This window comes from Boleophthalmus pectinirostris, unplaced genomic scaffold (assembly GCF_026225935.1).
Source record: "Boleophthalmus pectinirostris isolate CB_2022bp ecotype Guang Dong unplaced genomic scaffold, ASM2622593v1 HiC_scaffold_16, whole genome shotgun sequence".
NCBI lineage: Eukaryota > Metazoa > Chordata > Actinopteri > Gobiiformes > Gobiidae > Boleophthalmus > Boleophthalmus pectinirostris.
In genome coordinates, this window is record NW_026571095.1 from 14,825,747 (window position 1) to 14,850,174 (window position 24,428).

At 39.6% G+C, this 24,428-nt stretch overlaps 3 protein-coding genes across 5 annotated transcripts in view; 2 read left to right on the top strand and 1 right to left on the bottom strand.

Annotated features, from left to right (window-relative positions):
• The first annotated feature begins 20 nt into the window (after nt 1–20).
• On the top strand, nt 21–15,097 carry yeats2 (YEATS domain containing 2). Of its 2 annotated transcripts, none has more exons than XM_055151950.1 (30): nt 21–186; nt 581–686; nt 772–869; nt 976–1,068; nt 1,145–1,378; nt 1,454–1,572; nt 2,450–2,611; nt 3,509–3,620; nt 3,721–3,765; nt 3,847–4,015; nt 4,129–4,329; nt 4,413–4,580; nt 5,142–5,239; nt 5,780–5,959; nt 6,850–7,072; nt 7,151–7,309; nt 7,488–7,609; nt 8,001–8,147; nt 8,237–8,419; nt 8,679–9,036; nt 9,113–9,247; nt 9,950–10,069; nt 10,206–10,338; nt 10,416–10,492; nt 10,592–10,671; nt 11,137–11,341; nt 12,076–12,311; nt 12,505–12,579; nt 12,730–12,803; nt 14,084–15,097. In XM_055151950.1, the coding sequence occupies exons 2-30, from the start codon at nt 587–589 to the stop codon at nt 14,190–14,192; spliced, it is 4,215 nt and encodes a 1,404-aa protein (XP_055007925.1). In that variant the 5' UTR covers nt 21–186; nt 581–586; the 3' UTR covers nt 14,193–15,097. The 2 variants fall into 2 exon arrangements, with proteins under 2 accessions (XP_055007925.1, XP_055007926.1); XM_055151951.1 differs by having other exon boundaries at nt 1,148–1,378.
• Nucleotides 15,098–15,888: 791 nt separating this feature from the next.
• Nucleotides 15,889–22,640, bottom strand: map6d1 (MAP6 domain containing 1). Its single transcript, XM_055151923.1, has 5 exons — nt 22,085–22,640; nt 21,851–22,013; nt 21,724–21,795; nt 19,677–19,755; nt 15,889–15,966 (listed from the first exon to the last, which is right to left on the bottom strand). Exons 1-5 carry the CDS (start codon nt 22,566–22,568, stop codon nt 15,889–15,891), a joined length of 876 nt encoding a protein of 291 aa, XP_055007898.1. The 5' UTR covers nt 22,569–22,640.
• A 516-nt stretch (nt 22,641–23,156) lies between these two features.
• The window catches only part of ece2a (endothelin converting enzyme 2a), a 65,829-nt gene continuing 64,557 nt past the window's right edge, over nt 23,157–24,428 (top strand). The window contains exon 1 of one of the 2 annotated variants that reach the window (XM_055152180.1): nt 23,157–23,195. The gene's annotated coding sequence lies outside the window, so the exon portion shown is untranslated. The other variant, XM_055152181.1, reaches the window with a different exon arrangement.

The following is a 24,428-nucleotide window of genomic DNA, read 5'->3' on the forward strand; positions in this document are numbered from 1 at the left end:
GGGTTCAACTCTGTGGAATAGTGGCCCCTAGTGGTGATAGTACTGAATGGTCTAGCTAGCTTATACCACTGGAGAGTTAGCATTATGACTTTGTAAGATCTTACTGTACAGCATCTACAGTGAGCTCCTGATCAATTAAAACACAGTTATTGTGAAACAGCGCTGCACCCAGCGGAGACACACACCGTGAGTATGACTGTAAAATACAACAATAAACTGCAAAGAATGGTGTGCTGTGTGCTAACATTAGCCCACGCTAGCTTAGAGCAACACCACGTTAGCGGTGTGTTCATACTAACTCAGCGCTTGTGCATTATTATACATTAATTTGTCAAAAAAAATGCCATATGCAATCGATAGTACGCTGGCGCGGGACTGTGAAATAAAAAAGTGCATGGTTTGGTTTACACCCCACACACGCTAGCTCGAAAAAAAAGCCTTGTTTATTTAATATATTCTGGCAACAGTGTCCGTCTCCATTCTATGTTCATGTTAGTTCTATTACTGTTGGGTGTGCATGGACACGGCTGTGATGCTGTGTTGTGACTTGTTATAAACATATACGCCTTTATTTAACCAGACAACCATGTCAGGAGTTAAAAGGAAAATTGAAGGCAATGATCCAGACTACGAGGACATTTCCCTTGTCCAGAACAATAAGAGAAACAAAACAGATGAACATAATGGTAAGTGATTGTTTGCCCCCACCCAGTGCATTAACAAATTCATAATAAGGATGCCTTCAACAATAACTTCATGCATGACTGGCAGCTCGGGAAGCAACCGTACTAAAGATTGAGAACATTATCCGGGAACAGTTTTCCATGGAGATGAAAAACAAAGAACATGAAATTGAGGTGATAAACCAGGTGAGCAAAACACACTCCTATTTTTTCAGTTTTCTGTTATTTTTTTAATAACATACTTCTACAGAATACATTTTAAACATTTAGCTCTAACTGTATTGCTTTGCAGCGTCTTCATGAAGCTAGGAGGATGATGGACAAGCTAAGAGCATGCATAGTGGCAAACTACTATGCAAGTGCTGGTCTATCTAAGAACCCTGAAGTAAGTGTTTTGCAAATGCAATTCTCTAACAAGCATGTACAGTGTACTATATGCAGGCATTTCTTCTGTGCCACAGCAGACCACAAAGAGTGACTCCACCATACTGAATCATCCAGCTATCAAAAAGTTCTTAGATTCACCGTCCAGGTCCTCATCTCCTCTTAACCAAGACTCAGAGACTCCTTCTTTGGGCCAGTCTGAGTCAGAGTCCCTCTCTCAGCAAGGAGATGGAGGTGAGAAGGATGGAGATGTTGCCTGGAGAGATGATAGCAACAGACAGGAGCGTAGACCTGGGCGAAACACTGGCAAGGTTGGGGCGTAAAACACAGCATTCAGTTTGAAGGATTATTTATAATGATTGCATAATTCGTTCCATTTTTGGTAGGATACTTTTGGAGTGCCTTCTTGTATTGGTGCTGAATCAAGAGTGACCTTCCACACTACAGGAGATGAGGCTTCTAGACTTTATGTGAAAAAGACCATTGTAGTAGGCAATGTATCAAAGTAAGTGAACTTTAAAATTTACATGATTTTGACCCCAGTAATACTAAAGTTCACATGCACTGGACACTGTAAAAAATAGGCACAATTCAGATTAGCATCTCTTACAGACTCTTGACAACATGCACAAGGCTTCTGTGCCTATAGGCATGTCTACAGTGAACGCAGTGTAAAACTGATGATTTAAAAAACTTTTTAAAATTCAAGTTAGTTTTAATTGTATCAGGCTAAATTGTTAAAGAGAAATCTCCAAATACAAAGGGCATAATGGTGAGCAAAGTTATTATATGATGTACTTGTGTGTGCATGCAAAGTAGATACAGTGGAAGCTTTTTGCTCAATATGTAAACTCTCATTTACATATTAGAATTGTGGTGGTAAATCAGGTTCCATTTTCACTTTAGCTTGTGGTTTAGTAAATAATTTAATTTGTGGCTTAGTAAATATGACCCTTAGAGTAGACTAGATACTGTACATTATGCATGTTGAGGATCTAATACAGGATTTCATTTGATTCTTTCCTGTGCCTGTGTCCTCATGAGCTGTCACATAAATTGAATTTGCTTCAAGTTCAGACTTGATACATGTTTATACATGTTCCTTCAGATGTGTTTTTCATCTGTAGTTGGTCCTGATGCTTGGGGGGGGTTTGGGTATCTAGTACATTGAGACCCTTGGTTGCCAAACATGTTTTTTCCAGGAAGCTTCACCTATGGGCTGTATTCTTAGAAATCTAAAGCACACATACATACCTGTATGTCATGTGTGGCCTGTTAGTAGCTGGGGAAAACAACAGAGTGAACTAGGATTTTGCCAGAAAACTTAACTAACCTTTATAGCATAATAATTTGGACAGTGTTAACTATTTCTTTGATTTCAGATACATTCCTCCAGATAAGAGAGAGGAAAATGACCAGTCAACACATAAGTGGATGGTGTATGTCAGAGGCTCCAGAAGAGAACCTAGTATTGACCATTTTGTCAAGAAAGTGTGGTTTTTTCTTCATCCTAGTTACAAGCCCAATGACCTTGTGGAAGTCAGGTTTGGTTATTTCTACTTTTTTGTCAAAGATACAAATAAACCCAGTATGCCTTTTATAACCATATTATTTATAGACATGTTTACTATTCCTATGACAGTAGTGTACTCCACCTCTTTTTCAAGCATGACTGGTCATGCCAAAGGCTATATGGATGTTGTCAGAGATTGAAAGGTATTCAGTTAAGCAACACTGGGTTGAACTTTCCAGTCTTGTACTTGAAAACAACAACACCACAGTCATAAAGGTCAATGCTGCCCTCTTTTGGATATGCTCTAACACAACTACTCCAAATAGTGAGCCAGTCCAGAAGTTAACAATTGTGTAGCAAACACTATATAAGGCACTGTAGGGGTTTTAATGCACAACTGTAATAAAAACTTTCTTTCTGCAATCATCCAGGCTCTGTTCAGTCAGGTGAACAACCTAGTCCCTCTTGCTCGTGCTATGTAAAGGTGGTGCTGGTCTGACTGGAAAGTATGCACCTTAGAGCAAAAAACTGCGACCCTAGTCCACAAGTTTTTTCATGTGTAAAAGTGTGTCCAAAGGGCATGTACATTAAAATAAACTAAAGCTTTTAGATCATAATTAAAGTTAAGAAAAGTGTTGAGCTGTTACCTCCTGAACATTTTAGTGGACAAAAAGGCAGGACCCAGCTTATTTGTAACTTAACTCTTTTGCTGCCTTTAAAAATAAATTAAGATTCATATATTTCTGCATGCTCATGGCCTCATACATTACCTTTTAATAAACTGAGATGAGTGTATTTCTGATTTCACATTTTCTAATGTGAAAATGTGAATAATACTAAGTTATAAGTTATGTATACAGCCATTGTACACGTGTCTGTCTGAATCTAAAATGACATTTATTACAACTCTTCTAATGTGTCTTTACAGTGAACCTCCATTTCATTTGACACGTCGGGGCTGGGGTGAATTTCCTGTGAGAATTCAGATTCACTTCAAAGACCCTCGTAACAAACGTATTGACATCATACACCAGTTAAAGGTAATAGTTTTAATAAACCATGCAAGAATCACACATTTTGGCAGAAGAATGGTCCACACTAATTCATACGATTGACACAGCCCGTCTTTCTATTCTGCAGTTGGATCGAACCTACACTGGTCTTCAGACTTTAGGAGCAGAAACTGTAGGTTATCAGTGTCAAAGTGTATGACACATTCTTTGCTTTGCTTTCTGCTTTATTGATTTGACTCTGTGCTTGGTGCAGGTGGTTGATGTGGAGCTTCATAGAGACTCTCTTGGGGAGGACTTTATCCCTCAACCTTCATCATCCAAAATGGCTCCCAGGGCATCAAGTCCTATCACTGGGACATCCCTGACCCCAACGCACGGACCGTCAAGTTCTCCCATCTCACATGAACCCATTGGAGAGAAAGGTAAAGAAGATCTTACTTTAACCTTTTCTGTGTGGATTGTGTGAAACTTGATTTACTGCATGATTTATGTTAGATGTGTTTAAGGCATTGTAACAAATGTAGTTTTTATTTAGGCTTCAATCTTGCTGCTGGAGAACGCACACCAACACGACCTAAAACCAGTGAGAGGGTCCCTCTGGGTTCCCAGTGTACCTCTGCCTTTCAACCAATCACAACAAGCTGTAAAATTGTCCCTCAAGGACAACCACCCAGCCCCGCAGAATCCCCAGGAAAGTTATTTCAGCCAATTACAATGAGTTGTAAGATAGTTTCAGGTAAGAGTAGATTATTACAACAGTGATGTATGAGTGATTTAACATTTGTGCACAAGGGTTAAAATGTATTTTTCCTCCATCAGGTTCCCCAATCTCTACTCCAAGCCACTCACCACTACCTCGCACATCCACTGCATCCACCCCTATCCACAGTAAGCAGAGCTCCTCGTCCCTGCCCAATAATCCCTATGCTATTGTTGACAAACCAGGCCAGTTGGCTGGCATTGCTTCATCATCTGCAGTCCTTACAGGTACTGAACTGTCATTTATTGACCTGCTTTTCTTTTTACCGAATATTGTTATCAAATATACATTTAAGCTCATTCTTATTTTTCATTTGTAATGTTCATGGACATTATTCGTAACAAGACCACTAAACATTAGCTTTTTAAACACATTTTTCAATAAGAACAAGAATCACAATGCTCATCTTTCTCAGTGTTTTGCTCTTTTACATAAGGAGGAGGCATTAGATTCAGTAACAACCAGTCAAGCCAGGATTCTGTATTTACGTTATTATCTAGTATCACCTTTCTTATTATTGCCCATATTTTGCCCACTCTGTCCCTCCCACACATCTATGCACTGCACCAGAGATGAGAGTGCTTTTAAGTGCGTTTCAGGAAGCTAGATGGTACTGTTGTGGGTGTTGTAGCTGATTCACTGAACATCATCTCTAATTATACAGTATTTTATATCTGAAGTTTTTCAGGTACTATTGGGACTAATCCCCTTCAGTTCACTAAATGCTCAGAAATTCCACATGAGAGCAAGTATTTGTTGAGATATTTTAACAAATTGTCTGTTCACAGCCTCTACAGGAAGTCCTTCGTCCAAATCAGTTACTCAGGGAACTCGATCTCCTGGACCCAAAGTTCACACTGGCACCTTACTGTCATCAGGAGTAAAGGTGAAATGAACCCTAATGATGCCCAGAGCTCTTTGTAGCATCTGTATCTTTGAAAACATTCTGGTATTAATAGATCTGACACTGACATTTTTAGCTCATGTGCTGGTGCATTGGCAGTGCATTTAAATAGGGCAACCTTCTGTTTATACGAAGGGGAAGGGAGTCTTCAGACAGACACAGTTCTCGCTTCACTTTCTGATACGATTTCTTCATTTGCTGCCATCTTTTCCGTCCTTTTTCACACCTAATTGAGACACATTAATAATACATTTCAAATGATTATGTGCCACCTGGCGATTATTATTTAATTACATTTTTTATGTAAAATTGGACTGGCCTAGTTGGACGTAGATGAAATTGTAAATACACTTTAAAAATTCAGTTTTATGCAAATCATCTAAGTTCTACAAACTCTGATCATATCTTGTTGAAACATGTTAGATCTTTCCTCATTTCAAAATGCACTTGGGGATATGCTTTATCATGAATGCTTTTGAACAGAATTTGAACCTCTTTTTAACCCCTTGTGTTAATGTGCAGGTCATCATAAAGCAGGAGCCTGGGGAAGTCTCCATGCAGCAGCAGCAGATGGTCTCCACGGCAACCAGCCCACAGCAACAGTCCCCAGCTCCAGCAGCACACCAGCTCGTGGCTGTGAAAGGAGGTCACATGATATCAATGTCAGCGCAGAAACAGTCTGGAACGCCAACCACTGGCAAGGTTTGACAATTCAGTTCTCAGTTTTATATGATAAGAACTGCACTGATTTTGGAAAAAAGCTGTGTCTTTTCTATTGCTTATAAGGGATTTAGCCTTTAAAAAGCCATAATGAGGCCCACAAGTTTATTATTGAAGTAACAATCACAAATTAACTTCACTTTTGTAAAAATGAAAGCAGGTGCTTTCTACACTCAGGGTGCACGCGCATCTGTTGTGTTGATAAACAAATAATCCAATGCTAGATTATATTTGAGATATATGTTTAAAAAGTAGGATTCAGTTTGGTGTGCATATTGCAAACAACTTCAACAACATTAACATGTATACTGATGATATGATAAACAATACAAGAATCCCATGCATTTCAACACATGTTCACAGAAGTCTAAACCACAGGTACTGCCAACATTTTTTTGTCAAAAGATCAGATATTTTTCTCTTTCTTATTAGATGGTGCCTTTGCAATGTGGTAACTGCGACAACTCAACTTGTGATTTAATTTCTATTGGTAAATGGTAAACGGTCACATTTTTATATAGATCTTTTCCACCTTCAAGGCACTCAAAGCGCTTTACATCAAAAAACCACTCACCTATTCACACACACACTCACAGTGTACCCCCAGTGTGCGCAGACACTCAGGGCAAGTTGGGTTAAGTGTCTTGCCCAAGGACATAACGGCAGTCATCTGTGGGAGGTGGAATCACACCAGCCAACCTGTGGGTCAGTAGATCTGACCACACATGTTTATGTTAAGAGCGGGATTCAAACCACCAACCTTCAGACCAGTGGGTAACCACTCTAGCAGAGCTCCTGTTGCAGTCCTAATACACACCACCAAGCAGTTTTATGGGTGAACATATTTATTTTTATCTGATACTGTGTTTTAGATGATGGGCATTCCTGTAAGCTCCACACTCCAGTCTGCAGTCAAACAGGTGGCTATCAGCAGCGGACAGCTTCTGGTAACTAAAGGAGGCTCCCCAGCCTCCAAAGTGATTGGTGGAAAACAGGTTTTGGCCCAAGGTGTTGCCAAGGCCATTGTCAGTGGGTCAACAGGGCTCTCTGGTCAACAGGCTGGTGTCAAAGCAACTGGAAGTGGCAAAAGTGGAGGTCAGGGATTTACACAAGTAGATTTATGAAGTACAACGTTTACTTTGTAATAACGCTTTTCATATTTTCCTGTTTTAGTTATGGCTACTCTTCAGTTACCTGCCAACAATCTAGCAAATCTGGCAAACCTTCCTCCAGGCACCAAGCTTTATCTCACAACCAACAGCAAAAATCCCTCAGGAAAAGGAAAGCTGCTTCTCATCCCACAAGGAGCTATTCTGCGTGCTTCCAGCGCAGGTGAGATATTTAAACTCAAATGCTTTTATTCCTTTAATTAATTAATAACAAAGTTTTCATTAATTATACAAAGTGTGAATATGCCAAGTCTACAGTCCCATGTAGCTTTGGCATGTTAGTGAAGTTGTAATGTAGTCAAAACATATTGAGAAGACTGAATCTTGTGTCTCTTATGTAGGTCAGCAGTCTCAAAGCAGCTCAACCGCTGGCTCTGGGGGCACACAGAGTTCCTCTTCTTCTTCTACTAGTCTACCATCCAACCTCTCCTACACGTCGTACATCCTTAAACAGACCCCACAAGTGAGACAGTCCTCTGTTTTACACTTTATAGCATGACATTTGAAATTTAAAAAGTCACTGAAACCACTTTTTTTCTATTTTTCTTTGTTTTTTTGCATGACATTCTGCAGTTCTGCAATTTACACCCAGTGCCTTAATTACATTTGTTCATTAAACAGTACTGATATTGCATTCTACTTGAGATCTGTGCTTTCATGGCTATTAGGGAGTGTAGTGAAATTGTGCTACATTGTAAATATTTTAACAGCATACAGCTTGATATGTGATAAATCTTGTATCTGTCTCTTATTTGCAGTTAAAAGGAAGTGGGGGTGTATCTTGCTGCACAAATATTATTATTTTATTATTTTTTTTATTAAATCATATTTAAATATGTTTGTGCTGTTCCTAGGGCACATTTCTGGTTGGACAGCCATCACAGAGCTCAAAGCAGACTGGAAGCTCTGGTTCAGCTGGTCATTCAGCTTCATCTTCACCCAGTGGTTCTCCACAGGCCATCCGGGTCACAGCTGGGCAGAAAGCTGCCATTTTAGCTCAGGTCTGGATTAACAGCAACTTGCAAAATCTTAGTCAAATCTAAATATTGGTTTTTATAATTTTTACATATATTTTTTCTATTGTTGGCAGGTGGTTGGTGGTTCTCAAGGCACTCAGGTGAAGCTTTCTGATGGCTCTATGAAGACAGTTTCAGCAGCAGCAGGTCATTTGTCTAAACCAGGAACAACAACTTTGCGGATGACCGGAGGCATCATCACAGCTGCCAGTACCACTCCCAGCTCCAGCACAGCATCAGCAGTCAGTCAACAGCAGGCACGTTTCAAATCATCACAAATGACAGTAAATACAATATAAAAATTAAAATAAATAGTTATACAAATTGAAAATGATGAGTATCAAAAAGGTTCAAATAAACACGTGTATGCTAGGTGCAAATAAAAATGAATTCCGGTTATCTGTATTACATAAGGGTGAGTTGTTCAGCTGTATGGAGTATGGGATGAATGTAGTCCTGTAGTTTCTTTTTACTTAATGATTTGTCTAATGGCGCTTTTCTATTTCATGTGGGCAGGCGTCTGACGGTGGAAAGGCTACGTCGCATCAACACTCGCTCCTAATGGCAGCAAACCAAGCAGCAGTAATCAGTGCAGCTAAAAATGCCAGCACTGCAGCCGGGGGGAGCTTATCAAAAGCAGCAGTGACCACATTGGTCAAAGGGAACGCTAACACTGGAGCTAAGAGTGCACCTGGTCCAGCCACTGTAGGAGCAGCCACTAAAGCCATGACCAATACTCCTGTTGGGAGCAAGAGCAGTGGGCCGGGGGCAGTGGTCAGTGTGCCCAAAAGCAACAGTGCGTCACTCATCACTGCAGCTTCATTACTGAGCGGACCGGCAGCAGGGCCAGGGAAAACCACTGCTACTCTCTCAGGTGCATGAAGAACAGTCATGACTTTTATTTCAGACAGTCATTGATGCTAACATGAGTCTTTCTGCTCTGTTCTTAGGGATGTTGAAGATTCATGCTAGTGGTTCTGGCTCCCAACCAACGGTGCTGACTATCCCAGCCAACCAGCTCAAGCAGCTCGGTGTAGGCTCAGGATCAGGAGGACTTCAGACGTTACTCATGCCTGTAGGCAAAGGTAAATGAGCCGTGTCCAATCACTAGCTTAATTAATTTGCTGTATGTGTATATACTTGTATAAATCAAGGTATTTTGAGAAAAGTACACTCAAATCACACATCTAAAATATCTCATCCTGCTTCAAAGTGGACAGAAAGGGTGAAATAATGGTGCACTCACACGAAGCCAAACCATTTGTGCCATGCTTAGGCACAACTGTTGACTGGTAGTTGTTTAATGAAGTAACTCTAATATAATGAGGCAGATATGAGTACTCTCTGTGATATCCTGTCCTCTGTCAAGTTTTGGGTTTAAAAACATTGTAGAGTGTGTCCAAGATAACCATGGATCATCAGCAGTGTTGTTTTGAGTAGATGTTCAATGAGCAATGTTTTTCTCATGAGTAACATCAGCACACATGAAAGGGCCTGTGTAGTAACAGTTGTATGCATTATGTATGCATGCACAACCATCATGTTGTTTTTGCCCACCTCCTCAACTGTGCCTACAGCATACCATGCCTGGGCAATGATAGATTATACTTGCACAGGACAAGCAAACAGAGGATTTCTGTGCTTGGGTGAGGTTAGAATGGGTTAATGAGACCACACCCTAAGTTTCCTTGTTGTTCTGCTCATTCAGTTGTTTTAATTGATGTATGTGTGATTGATAGGGAATTGATCCATCATGTATTTTGTGTGTGTTTCCTATGTGCATTTAGTACTATATAAAGGCCCAGTGTCCAGTTCTTCTCCCCCTTCCTCCTCTTCTTCAGCAGCGGGAGTCTCCCAAAGCCCTGGCAGCCAGGTGCCCCCCTCCCTTGCCCTGCCTCTGGCACAAGGTGAGAGGGGCTAATCCCTACTCCACCTTGATTTGCATCAGTTTTTATATTCAGAGCTCTATTTAGAAAACTGTGATACTCATTTAGACTTGAAGTGTAATTTATGTCTCTTACACATGTCTAATTGTTTTTGCAGTAAAAACTGAACCTGGCTCAGGCTCTGCTGGTCCATCAACACCTGTCACCTCTTCCTTACAAATGTCCATCACTGCACCTTCAACTGCTGTCAAACAAGAGCAAGGGCTTGATACCCCACACAACCTCATTGAGTAAGCTTTTTTTCTAGTTTTCTAGTTTATTCACAATGTACTAGTTTATGACATTTGAATGTATTTATCTTGTATAGCACTGAGCACATTGAGACCATGATGCAGCTTCTGACTGCAGTAGTGAAGAAGTTTCCTCTCATTGTACCAAATAAAAGTAAGTCAGTCTTCAGTACAATGGCAACATGTTTCAGGTTTCAGGTTTGTTAAAAGTGAATGTGTATGGTATCCTAAAATTGATCTGTCTTAATTTCAGATGAAGACTCCCATCCATTTTGTGCCTCCTCTACTGAACAGTATTATTCGTGGAATATTGGCAAGCGGCGGGCTTCAGAGGTACTTCAGAGCTTCAGAGGTCTTTCAGTAAATTTCAAACTCTCCTTGTATCTTCCAATGTCAACTGTCATAGTGCTGAAAATGTTAAAAACATTGGATGCCTGCTATATCTTCAGGACTTTCTCACAGTAGGTATTTGTTACATGGCTGATAATATGCTTTGTCTGCATTTTTTAGTTTTGCGTAATCGGTTTTCATGCTGTGAGCTGAATCTGCAGTTTGTGCTTACCTCACGTTTTCTGTCTTACGTGTGCTTGTTCTCTTCTCATCTCCCTAATATCTTCATCAATACTTTGTAAAGACTAGCCCATCACTTTGCTGTCATCTTTTGCAATTGCTCTCTTGTCAGGTTATTTATGTGTAAGGGAGTTATTCGGGATGTATTCCAGCACAGCAGCATAGAGCAGCTTTAGAGACTATACCGGCATGATGTATCTTGACGGTTTACCCACTTGTGTCACTTAGCTTCAGCGAGCAGTGGCAGTGAAGCGGGTTGTGCAGGATGTGTTGGACCGCTCTCCGCGCCTCCAGGCTTTGACTCCTCCCAAAACCAGAGAAGTGGTGCAGTGGTGCCGACAGAGGGGATACACACCACCTGACCCCGAACCCCAGCGCAAGAATGATGATGAGTCTATAGAGGACATCCTTACGCAGATAGACAGTGAGCCAGGTGAGCCACTGTATGCTATATAGACCACTGTTAGGCTTAGGGCTGGGCAGTAGAATGAGAAAAGTCGAAGTATGACCTCGTACCTGTGACAGTTTGATACTGTGAGTCACTGTTTCTCTGTTGAATGCAACTCTCTTCTCATAGACTCTTTCCCACTCACTACTCTTTTTGATAAGCTCTGAATGAGTAACAGATATATTCCAATCCCAGTGAAATTTCAGAAAAAGCACATTACTCTATTTACTTCTTAAAGGCAATAGAACATCACTATTATTACAATAAATGTACATGAATCAAGATTTTTTTTTTTTTAAATTGCCATATTGCCCACTTGGGCTTAAGTTTTAACACGTGTACAGGGAAAAAGTATAGAAATAACTTAAATTATTTAATAAATTCAGCAGTTTGCACTGTAGTTTATACTGTACTCCTCAGTTTTCAGTAGTTTATACAATCAATCAATAATTTTTCCAGCCAGTGCTTTGTGGGCGTAGTGCTGCTACCAGTTGATCCCATAATGCATTAGCAATCCACTAATGTACAAGGCCACGGAGCACACAGCTTCCATTAGATTCTCATTACTTCCATTTAGCGTCTAGTAAATCGTGATTCTCAGAACACCAATAGATGGTCCTCTTCAGTAACAGTCAACCTAAGCCTTTTTAATTTTGCTGAAACTGGACAAATGTTATCTGCACACTATCATTTCTGGTGTGAAAATGGTTTACCCCCAGAGTGCCCCTCTACGTTGAGTGGTTCAGAGGAGCTGCTGCAGCGATTGGAGCAGATGCAGGCGGTGCTGAAGACTGAGCCAGAGGAGGTGGATGACGAGATCGTGGACATCATCACTGTAACTCCGCCGTGCCACAAACTCAAGGTCAAAGAGGAGGAGCAAGAGACAGACTCAGAGCCCAAATTCTTTCTGGGATCAAGCGCATCAGACCAGTTCGTCAGTGAAACAGCTCAGCAGGTTGGAATGATGAAGTACATTACAGTTTGTGCTAGATAATGACCTAATTTTGGCGTAGTTCTAAATTTGACAAAAGCTGCTGTCATTGTGCGGTGGAATTTAAATACAGAAATTACTCCTTTTTATGTCAAGGCATCAAAATATATGTTGTCTTTTCCTAATTTTGAAATAAATTCCTTTTTGTTTATTGCAGATTGGATTGAGCTTCCAGCCAGTGGAGGTTGACAAAAATGTGTTTGGTCCAGTAATTGAAGCCATGATTTTGAAGGTCAGTTTTGTTAATTGTGTTAGAAAAGAAAAACATCTCTCTTTCTTACTTCCCGTTCACTGAAGGATATGAATTAATATTTTGATGTATTGTTTAATTTTAAGTTTGCTTTTGGAGAGGAGAGTGTTCTGACCATGCTTGTTCCTTCAGGCGACAGAGCAGTTTGCTAGTGACATCCTGAGAGAAGCTTTGGCAGTGGCCTGTGTCAAATCCTCTCAAAACAGGTACATGTTTTTTCAATCCTATTCAAGTTTTTGCCCATGTGTTTGATACATACATTGCATTATATAAAGTTGTACCATGTAACTGTTCTGACAGGGCGTTTCCCACCAGTTTGCCACTATGGAGATTAGGGATGGGCATGATTAGTCGACTACTCGATAATTGATTATTAAGAATTTCGTTGATTACATTCATTTCTAATCGACAAACCGAATGTTAGGTTGCTGTACCTTGATACGAAGCTGCGTCTGACAGCGCAAACACTGGAATTGCGGCCTCAATCCCATGTTTCGGCTCTGGCACCACCTTGGAGATCACTGTACCACTCAGTGAGTGCATTTACATGCACATCAGTATCCCGGTTTTGTCACGGTGCATGTATACGCAGTATCCCAGTTACTGCAGCATAAAGAGCTGTGCTAAACCTCCACACGGATGATCTTTGAAAACATCGCGACACACAGAACAGACTTACCTTCAACATCAACATCCCTCTGTCATAGAAAGAACACTTATATTCCACTGAGTCGTGTCCTTTAGTCCGACAGAAGCTGACCACATCAGCGCACAAGAGTGTTTTTTTTTCCTCCTTCCCCCCCTTAGTTTCTGCAAATTAGCCATGCGGTTTTAAGTTTTGTTTCTGTAAGACTTGCGCAAAACTACATTAAACACATTATAATGTCAAACGGGCTGATGTGGCTCTGTAGTGGTTATGGTTTATTTGTTAAAGTTGAGTTTATTTCTGCAGATTAATAAAAGTAATAATGATGGTACTTATTATTTAAAAACATTAATGATTAATCGAAAATCGATCGTTAATTCTCCTGACGATCAATTACAAATCACAAATGGTCCACAGTATGGCATTAAATTTATCCATCCTGAATTTATTTAATTACAGGTGTTAGTGTCCAAAATACCTTGAAAAATGTGGTCTTGGAGATGGATACATTTTATAGCTTTACAGTGGAACATTGTATCATCTTGAAGACAAGCTAGTGGCAGAAAAGGTATATAGTGCATCTATTTACAGGTTTATACATTATTTAATATTAGGGTGGTTGCCAAAGCAATTACTATTAGTTAATTAGTAGTTCAGAACAAAATATTATAAATTTTTTATGGTGGAAAGTACTCAAAATGGAGCCTATAACAAGACACTGAAACCTATGAAATAACAAATAGAAATTGTCATACTGTTCTTAGAAAAAAAAAAAACAGCTGTTTTATAGGGAAGTGACTTCATCATGATTGTTTTTTTTTGTTTTGTTTTGTTTTTCAGGTCTCCCAGAGAAATCACTGCCATGAACGTCCATCAGGCCATCAGCAGCATTCCCACATGCGACTTCCTCTCCAACATGCATATGGGCTTTCTAATGAAGAACAATTAACACAATTAAAATCCTCACTGCATTTTTTTTTTTTTTTTTCAATTCTCCAGCACAAATTCAAGTATTAGAAATAGGAGTAGTCCATATATCGCTGTAATGCTGTTTATAAACACTGTAGTTTAAAGGGCTCACTTTGGACCATACCTGCCACTGACCTTATGGATACTTTAATATGTAAGACTTTTCATATAGAAGCAAAGCATATTTTGAGAGGTGCTTTTGTTTACATTTATTACAGTATTTAACATCAGTCACTTTCAGACAAAATCATTGAGCTATGGAGCTTAAATTACTTATATGCAACATAATTACTAATATTGACCTCTTTCAAACCAGAAATATGCCATTGTGTGTTGGGAAAACGTGAATAAACTGACACATTCTGAAAACCAATCCTGCTGGACACAAATGAAATCATTTAAACTTACATCAAAAACAAGTACCTCAATCGTGTGTTTTCTGAATACAAATAGAATACCTTCTGACCCTTTTATGAAATACTGTTGTAGAGACTGTTGAAGTAACTGACAAGAGAAATATTTATTTTATTAAGAAGTCTGGACCAGTGGCCAGATGAAAGTGCTTTTAAATGTTCAAATGACCTTAATGTATTTATCATGGGCGCACAGTGTTTGACCAATTTGATGTGGAAGGTGTTTTATATGTATCTATGGACTGCAGTGATGCAACAGTATGAATCTGTGTGGATGTTGTCACTGTGTCTTTATCTTGGTGTGTGTAATTGTAACTGAGTATACTGGGTTATGTGATGTTAATGTCTGATTGTAATGTGCCTGGAATGAGCTTTGGTGAGATCATGTCTATTGTGAAGATGCCCAAATGTTGTAATTTCATGTTTTAGTGCAAACCAAAAATAACTAATATTCTTGTAATAAAAGAAAATAACCTCCTCCGGATTGTCATTGGGTTTTACATTATGTTTATTCTAATGGCACCAGTATCTGAATTTGTCAAAGGGAATTATTTATGAATTTAAAATACACATATTTTCACTTTGTAAAAAGACACATTTTTAAATATATTATAATTTCTGTGCTTTCGTATTAGCTTGAACATTATAATAGCAAAACCTATTGTTGATAACTTACTTAAAATTTCAAGCATATTTCGAGCAACATCAAAATAATAACTTAATGCATTCTGACACATGACTTATTTATCATTCCAGCTCTTGCTTAGAACATACTCTAATTGCTTTTTAAAGTGCACGCACACTAATTTACAAGTAACTAATGGAAAAAACTACGGGAGTCATGCATATTCTTATCCATTATCCAACCTTAAATTTGCACTGTGCAACTTTTCTGGTAGAGGACCCACCAGTTACTTGCCTCCATGAAGATGTTATTGCTTTACCTCTATTATTGCAAAGTATGGCATTAAACCTTTCGATCTCCATAGAAACAAGGAAGAGATGACTTCACTCACAGTAAGAAAGGTTTTTAAAGGTATTTTTGATCATCATCATAATCAAATAAATGCATCTTGTACAAGTTTATATTGTGGAACTTTACAGGCAAAGGATCTCCATGGTAGTGGTCCCCCAACCTGAAAAGCTGCGCAGTGCACCTTTAAATTTTTCACGACGGGCCACAAAAATCCTTGCATAGTTTCTTCTGTCCTGCAATTAATTTAAATAAAAACATTTTGCTTTGTCACTTTCAATCCTTGAACATCAGATGTTGAAGACCCTGGATCCGCTCTGAAAGATCGCAGTAGGGTTGGGGGGGGGTTTGGTCTTCACCAGATGGTCCTGCAAAGTGAAAGTAAACACAAAAACAAGAACTCACAGATGACGAGCAGTAGAGAGGCTAAGTGTAGAGGATGCGTGTAATGAGAGGAGACTGGTGGGACTGAGCCATCAAAGAGAATCGTGTTCACTGTCAGGAATGAGACACACAAATGGATAGCTTTCTGGTCACTTATTGCTTGTGCTGATGGCAGCTCTTCTCAAAAGCCTGACAGAAATCATGCTGAACTATACTGCACCTTGGAAAAAGCACTTACACACTAATGTACAGAACTGAATACTTGTCAGGGGGGAGGATTTATTAGGAGTTAATTTGTGAAGCTGGGATCAAATAGAGGGGAACAATGGTAAACATGTGTAGTACACGTTTGAATTATAGGTGTGTTATAACTTGGTTAGTTGAGGATATGAAACCTACTTGTTTCAACAGAGATGTTATTGCTGTCTTTGCCACCAGGCCAAATTTCAGGTCAAATCTGTGGAAAGGCGATCACTCAACAATAATAATGCCAGTTTCAATGTATATAACAACCTGTAATTGATTAATTCCAAAGCAATTAAATCCATAACATTTTCAAACGTAGATAAGTAGAAAAATAACACAGTGCACCTTTATTTGTAATGTAAGGTAATATTTAAAAGTAATACGCTATAACACCCAAATGAGACAACGGGTAGACAATGCCTAAAATTTACAAGTTGTTTTTAAAGGTCCTGTATTACACAACTGACTAACAATTGACTCTTGGGAGCTTTAAGCCATGTCCTCAAAAATACCTGGACATATATAAATACCTTGTGTTTTGTTTCACTCGCACATGTTTGAGTAACCCTTTATTATTCAGTCTGCTTACATTTGCCAAGTTCAAAATGTTCTGTTCCACTTTGTGATGTGGTGTAGTGGTAGTTTTCATATTAACAGCTCATTTGAACTTTTTCAGCAGGCAATTCCAGGACTGAAGTCATCCAAATTATTTTATTTTGATGTGTACGGAGTAGAACACTTCCTGCACAACCGCATGACATCACAAGGCGGAACAGGTTTGAGAGAAGAACAATATTATAACATGGATCACAAAATAGCGTAGCTTAATATGAGCCTTTTAAGTTATTGTATCAAAGTAAAAGTAAAAGTTTGCTACATAAATATGAGTACACCATTTTATGATAGAGTTACTGAGTTATAGCTATAGCTGTAACGCTGAGGCCCACTTTGTAAATAACTATAGCACATAATATTATTGCTGTAAAATAAACTGTAGGTATATGTTGCTATATATGAAGCTACTCCATGATTTCTGGACCTGTAAGTACAGTTGCCAAAATCACTACAAGATCTTGAATTCAAGTTTAGGTCTCTGCATTGTATCTTTACCATGGTTGACAGATGACATGGTAGAAATCCACAATCTCTTTGCTTTTTAGCTTTCTGTCAGTGAACATCACAAACAAAAAAACCCTGTTCAGGACGGGTTAGATATTGATCCAGAGATCCACTTAAAAGCCAGTGCACTCATCTAATTATATAGCTGCTTTACATGTATTTTTGTCTGCTAAAAGTGACTCAAATGTGTCCTATAAAGCAATGTTTACACTAATATTATAACTGGCTGTCAAGAAACTATCCATTACCAGCTTTCATGGGTAATTTGTATTCCTCCACTGGCAGTAATGAGCTTCGGAATAAAAATGGGGCCAGGCTATTTCAGATGACTTGCATATGTCTGGTGCTGAGCTTGGAAACTCTTAGTGAGACAGGTCCTTAGAGATGGTCGGTGCAGTGTCCCTGTGCTTTTCAATATGAGACTGCAGCTCTGTGGGTGGCGAGCACATAGATGTTGGTGTATGTGAGAATGAACCTGTTCACCCCTTCTCCCTCACCCTCCTCCTCCCTCTTTCCTCACACTACAATACAGCAGCTCTTCTCAAATAAGATTCAGCGCCAAAAAGACTGCAACCGTGTGCAACAAGGCTCTTAAACAGGTAATCCATCACGCGCTGCACTCTGGCCCCCACCTCCCCCTGTGCAGTGGCTTTCTCATCCTCGCTTATCTGTCTTCACATCTTACTCAACTTCCACTTTTTTCTCCCATCAGAGACATCAGAGCGTGCACATGAGATGAAAAGAGGTGCAGGAACAGAAGTGTAATTTGTCCATGACTGAGGCAAATATAGCTGAGTCTACATTTCATATATTTCTAAACAAGCTGTGCTTTGGTCCATTTCAATATCCCCTATGTAACCCCTATTAGAGCAGACTTGTAACTCTTTAACATTTCATTATATAACCCCACAGTTTAATATACTAGTAGTAGGTTACTTCTGTAGCCAAAGTTGCCATGGGTAAAGTGACTGGCATCAAGCCCTGCCACACACTCATAGGCAGTGTATGTTTAGTGTCTTGCCCAAAGACACGCCAACTGTACGTTTATATAATAAATACATATCTGTGATTAAACACTGATAGGGGGGATTGTATTTAAATTTATTTACTGGCTCATTATACTTCATTACATTATTACAGACTCAATCATGGGATACACTCAAAAGCATCTCTAAATTTTGTTAACTTCATCAAAACACAACAAAAGTGAAGTATTTTGCCCAAGGACACAACAGGAATATGCAATGCTGGGAGCTGTAAAATCAAACTATGAACTTTCCAGTTTGTGGAAGATAATTTCTAACCAGTTTACTGCCTCTTTATTGTAGAACCTACTTCTACCAAAACCATCCTCTCCTCTTTGTACCAGAGTCTGCCTGTTTGGCAAAAGACACTCTTCTGAAGTCATGGACAGCGTGGGAACAAGGCAGAGATCCAAGAGAGAGAGAAAGAGAGAGATCCTGCTTTATGTGAAGACAACAGTCATTAGAACAAAGGAAACTACTGCATGTGAATTTTAGCTTGTTTAGTCCCCAGAGATTGCCTAAACCTTGTTATGTAGTATAAGCCACTACAAGATGCTGCTATTTTTACTCCACAAAATATATTCTTACAGTGTTCAAAAGTCATTATCTTTGCCTGAGGGACCAAAGTCTTAAATCACAAGGGAAAATCAGAAGGGAATGACTACAACAGAAAAAAGCTGCAAAGAACGAGTTTCCTGCATGCTCCCATCCAGTGCCTTTGCCTTGCTCATCCTGCGGATTACACAGCACCAGCCACACAAATCTCTCTCTCCCGGGAATCACCCATGTTAAGAGTCTTCAGTTTTGTCAGTCAGGCTTTTTTTAAAACCTGAACCTTTCAACTCACCTGGGGAGTTTAAAGCAAGATCAAAACAAGATCAAAAACAGCAATAACAAGAACAATGGAAATTCTTATGAGATATATTTCTGTTACCAGTATGTTAACCGAAAAAAAAAGGTTATTGAAAAAATATCACTTATGGGTAATTGACAAACGCTTTAGCTATGTTTGTGGATTTGAACTGCTATCTATATTCATATACTGTAAGGGATGCTGTGACATTACAAAATATTAACACCAAGGCTTTATTAGATTGTCTTACAGAATTTATTTACCCCTGAAGTTAAATGCAGATGGGTATTATAACTGCAAGTAAGGACTGCTGTCATGTGGATCTCCATTCTTTGAGAACGCAGCAGTCAGAAAACCAATGTTTCCATCTGGTAAATAAAAATAGCGATGGAATAATTTCTTCATAAATGTTTAGTGTCTGTGATTAGTTTGTTTCTACTCCGTGTAGTACATCACAGTCTATGAGATGCAGAACAGCTCTGATGATGAGATTGTCATGCCTCATTGTACAAATGTCAGCAAAGATAATTCTGTGAGGGATGACACGTATGAGATAGTACAATTCTGACACATACCATGTACTTTAAAGGTCCTATATTACACAACACTGACTGTTGTGAGCTTTACGCCATTATAATGTTTTTACCTCATCAAAAACACATCTGGAGTTGTGTTTTGTTTCATTAACACAAGTTTGAGAAATCCTTTATTATTAGTCAGTTTACATCCCAAATTCATGTAGTGGTAGTCCGCAAGTTGGCAACTACCTTTTACCTTTTGTTCAGTAGAGACTGGTAAATCCAGGACTGAAATTATCCAAATTATTCTAGTGAAGGTGTATGGAGTACTCAGTGGAGCACTTCCTGTATTACTACATGCCATCACAAAGTGGCACAGAAAAAAAAAACTCTCTACTAAATTTAAGAGTTTGTGTGTTGAACATGGGTGAATGAAACAAAACACAACTCCAGGTATGTTTTTGATGAGGAAACAACATTAGAACATAGATCAGAAAATAGTGTAATATGGGCCCTAATTCACTCAGATATTGTACCATGACTGTGGAGACCCTGATGCAAGCATTCAGTGTAGCAGTAATAGTAGTTGCAGTACAGCAGGCAGTTGTATAACAACAGTGGTTGCAGTGGGAATAGTAGTTTTAGAGGCAGTATTGTTAGTAGTGTTAGTAAACTTTTTTTACTCTTTCTTGATAGTAGGATTATAGTAAGAACATTGTACTTTTAGTAACTTCATTCATGTCATATGTCAAAGATCTGATTTGACATTATTTAAGATGTTGTAATGCACTCTACATCTGAGACTCAAACTGGACCAGTGTAATATGACAGTGTATCCTGCTTGTGACTCCTCTCACTTTGACCTCTATCAGACATGCTGGGTTAGGACATTATTTCATACATTATGCAAATAACCAGGACTAACGATTATTACACCGCAATGTGTTAATTACTTTTTTTTTTTCACCCTGGCCTGAACATCCTGTTATACTCAGAGTCAGGCCAGTGGAGCTGACAAATAACACTTTACTCCTAAAGCACATCAAATTACTGAGTCCAAAACCAAGGTCTTTGCACTGGCAGATGGCACTGAATGGAGAGGAGGGGGGACTAAACCCTGGCTTTCCCAAAACACTACACAGGTCAGGAATTATAATCCAGAATGACCTGATGAACTGTGTGCAAATCCTGTCACCATTCAATTCAGATTGAATACTTTTCTGAGAACATACTAGTGTCCATTAAGAGGCATAATGCAAGTATGCTTTTGTCCCCATGCTCATATGCATCTGGCATATTGCATTTATATAACAACCAGAACCACAGTATTCAAGGTTGTAATTATTTAGATAATATGATGTTCTCTTTCATAAAATATCTTGTCTCCTTGGGGTCTTATAAAAAATGTGCTAACCCCAGAGTTTAGTAGATTTGAAAGCCAGTTTGACTTTTTCATCCATTGCTACTAAAGCCCAATTTGTGCACCTCTGCAAAGATGTTCTGAAATCTTGTATTTGTTTTGTTACATATTTCACTATCAAAAAATCTAATGCTGGTTTAAAATGTGTACTGTAAACTGAATCCTGATTTAATACATAAATTGCTAATTTAATCAAGTAGGCCTATTTGTCAAAAGAAAAGGGCATCTACATATTTTTCCAAAATAGATGTATGGTCAGTATGATTTTTGTTTTTAAGTGAGCAGCTAAATCTAAAGAAATTATACAGTACTGAAACCCTACTTTACTTTATGTCATTCACTTTGAGATAATAAAAGTCCTCTATGGCAGATTTACTCTGATCACCACCGTTCTAGGTCAAAAACTTGAGAGTGGCACCAGCAGATTGTTACCTAATTCACACTTGGTACATGGCCCGGTTTAAACAGCTGGGTGACTTTGAACAACTTCTGCACAGAATGCTGCATCACTATTAAAGTATCTATGACTTGAGATGTGAATCTAATTTCAGTAAACTCACCTCTCCCTCTGACAGTATAGTTTGATGGGTGCTGGAGGGGCTGTGACTCGGGGCAGGATGCACTGGAACAGTCTGTACATTAGAGAAAGCAGAGGGGATTACACTGTCATGGGATGGTCCTGCAGACCTGTGGGTGTCCCCGCTGTAGGCCGCCTGGTAGCTGGTCTCAGGAGCCACGTGGGATGCCTCTGTCCCAGGTGTAGCACACTGAATAGGCTGATTTTTCCTGCTGCTTTTAGCCGGCTTCACTCCTGTCCAGGGCCTAAACTCTTGTCTGGAGGGAAAGAAAACTTGAATAAACAATTGTATTTTAGATGTTATTCCAAGGTAAGGAATACTTTGAATTGCTATTTATCTAGACATACCCACCTGTATGAACTGGTTGGACTCGGTTCGGTGCCCTGCTGCTGCCCCGGGACTTTGTCCCCTCTGCTCCCTCGGTGAGGGCTGTCAGAACCCGTCCTGATCCAGGGAAAGTTGTCCTTCCTGGGGATGGGCCACGGTTTATAATCCTGCTTGTACTGAGTTACGGAAGGGAAAGGCACGCCGGGAGGCTGGTAGTCCTCACGAGGTTTGTAACTAGGCTCCCTCACCGTCCTGAAAGAGCCGCGCGGTCCCCGGGCGTCCGAGCGCGCAGAACCGGAGTTAGTGGCGCGCGGAGGGCTGGAGTAGTCGTTAGCAGGTGCGCGCTCTGACGCGGATACCTGTTTAGTGACAGACCGCACTTCGTGCTCTGTAATGTCCGAGTAGTTTTGTATGGTCAGTGGGACTGACAAGTCCGACTTATCGAACTGGTTCCAGAAGCGAGCCAAACAGCACACTCTGCTGATGCACGGCCATGCCATCCCCGTGCCGTGCGTAAAAGGCAAAGGAAGAAGAAAAAAAATAAGATGTTAGAGAAGGGGTCGATGATCGGTTACATGGAGTCAAAGTAATAACTCCATGCAGTCTGTGCCCTAAAGTCCATAGGCTTATCAGCGGCAGCAGCAGAGGAGTGCTGGGCAGCCAGAGGAGCTGCTCTGCCATGGACCGTCATTGAATATTCTCCTCACGTGGTCTGTGACAGCGCTCATCTGCGCGGGGAAATGTGTGGGAATTATTCTCATTCTGCGCACCAGTACAGCAGTAAGGCAAACAGGTGAGTAGAATAATTAGGCTATATTTAGGATACCTGAGTAGGCTTACATTTTTAATAAAAATGTATTCAGACACCAAAGGCTATGGGTTTATTATGGCATGGTTTGAATGTGTTCTTGCACTGCTCCTTCAGATGAGAGCGTCTACAGCGCATGCATGCCGCTTAGTTTAGTTGATTTTGAATGCATTTATTAATCATAATTTAGCTGAGGCCGTAGTGCTGAGGTTCGACTGATTCAACCAGGGGTCCGACATAAAAATATTGCAATACTGCCATCTGTTGGATAGACGTAGAAACGCATCTACGGCTCTCAGTCGATCTTCCACCTTTGTCGGTCAGTATGGATGAATAGTTTTACATACATGTGTAATTTACGATTTACCGGATTAACTTTTTAGGAACTTTTCTGGAGGGGTTGTAAGTGACAATTTCTGCGTTGACGTTTATTTTATTTATTTATTTATTTTATTGTAACATCGTGTAACCCCCTGCTCTATGCTTTCAAGGTCTCCACGATATCGTACTCTGCATTGGCAAAGTTCTTTGGCGCATGTATGGTAGCCTATGACTTGTTTTTCTGCCTGTTTGAAAGGAGCAATAACAGTACAGAACTTTCATTATAACTCATTGGTACAGAGGCTGGGCAGCTGTTGTAGCCTTGTAGCTAGCCCATGTGTTTGCACTCCACGCGTTGATCATAGATCTCATGTGTCCCATCATGAATTCGGGTTTAAGACCGTGAGATCTGATATATCGTAATCAATAACACGTTAATCGTAAATTCAATGATGGAATTAAATTGCGAATATTGGGCTTATACAAAATGTTACGTTGTGAGGGAGTAATGTTTTATTTGTTTTGCTGTAAAGTCCTTACAGCTGGCAGAGTGACTTCCGGTGAGAAAGTAAAGGATCCGGTTAGGAAGAAAGACACTAAAATAAGAGACCTTTTTGTCTGTTATATATGCATTATACACATTATCTCACTATGAACACAGCACACAATAATATGGGCATACTAAAGGTCAAAACAAGTATTCGAATGTTCTGGCAGATTGACTTGCTCAGATGTCCAGAGGTGGAAAGTAATCATGTATCTGTAGTTTAGGTAAAGTTTTGAAGTGGATATTTCACAGAGGCTCAGTAAATCCTGGGCTTAACTCTGGCTAATCTGTCCTGAGGCAACTCAGAGTTTTCTGTTTCACTAAACAGATTTAGAGCAGAGTTAAAAAAATAGTCTGATAGTAAACACTGAGTTTAGCAGAAGACTTTATCAGTGAAGCCCAGAAACCATGGCAATGGGAAATTAGAGGAATTAGAAGTCATGAAGTAATGTGACTGTGTATCAGGTCAGGTCAGGTTTCAGTAAAATAAAAATAAAGAAAAGCATAAATGAATACATGTGAAATCAATGAATTCTTGTTAAGACTATAAGTGCACCTGGTCCATCTGTAACTGACCAATTAGAGCTTTCCTTCAAGGAGCAGACTGATTAAACTCGGGATTAGAGGAATAAAACCTACTCTGGACCAGGTTAGGTTCACAGAGTTACCATGGTGACTGATTCA

What these genes read in the sequence shown, in the direction of transcription:
- yeats2 (XM_055151950.1), top strand. Translation starts at nt 587, where the DNA reads ATGTCAGGAGTTAAAAGGAAAATTGAAGGCAATGATCCAGACTACGAG. An exon ending in TCTCATTGTACCAAATAAAA is followed by an intron (nt 10,493 to 10,591) that starts GTAAGTCAGTCT and finishes TCTTAATTTCAG; the next exon opens with ATGAAGACTCCCATCCATTT. An exon ending in GCAGATAGACAGTGAGCCAG is followed by an intron (nt 11,342 to 12,075) that starts GTGAGCCACTGT and finishes GTTTACCCCCAG; the next exon opens with AGTGCCCCTCTACGTTGAGT.
- map6d1 (XM_055151923.1), bottom strand. Translation starts at nt 22,568, where the DNA reads ATGGCATGGCCGTGCATCAGCAGAGTGTGCTGTTTGGCTCGCTTCTGG. An exon ending in CAGTTCATACAGGTGGGTAT is followed by an intron (nt 22,014 to 22,084) that starts GTCTAGATAAAT and finishes TGTTTATTCAAG; the next exon opens with TTTTCTTTCCCTCCAGACAA. An exon ending in TGCATCTCATAGACTGTGAT is followed by an intron (nt 15,967 to 19,676) that starts GTACTACACGGA and finishes TTCACTTTGCAG; the next exon opens with GACCATCTGGTGAAGACCAA.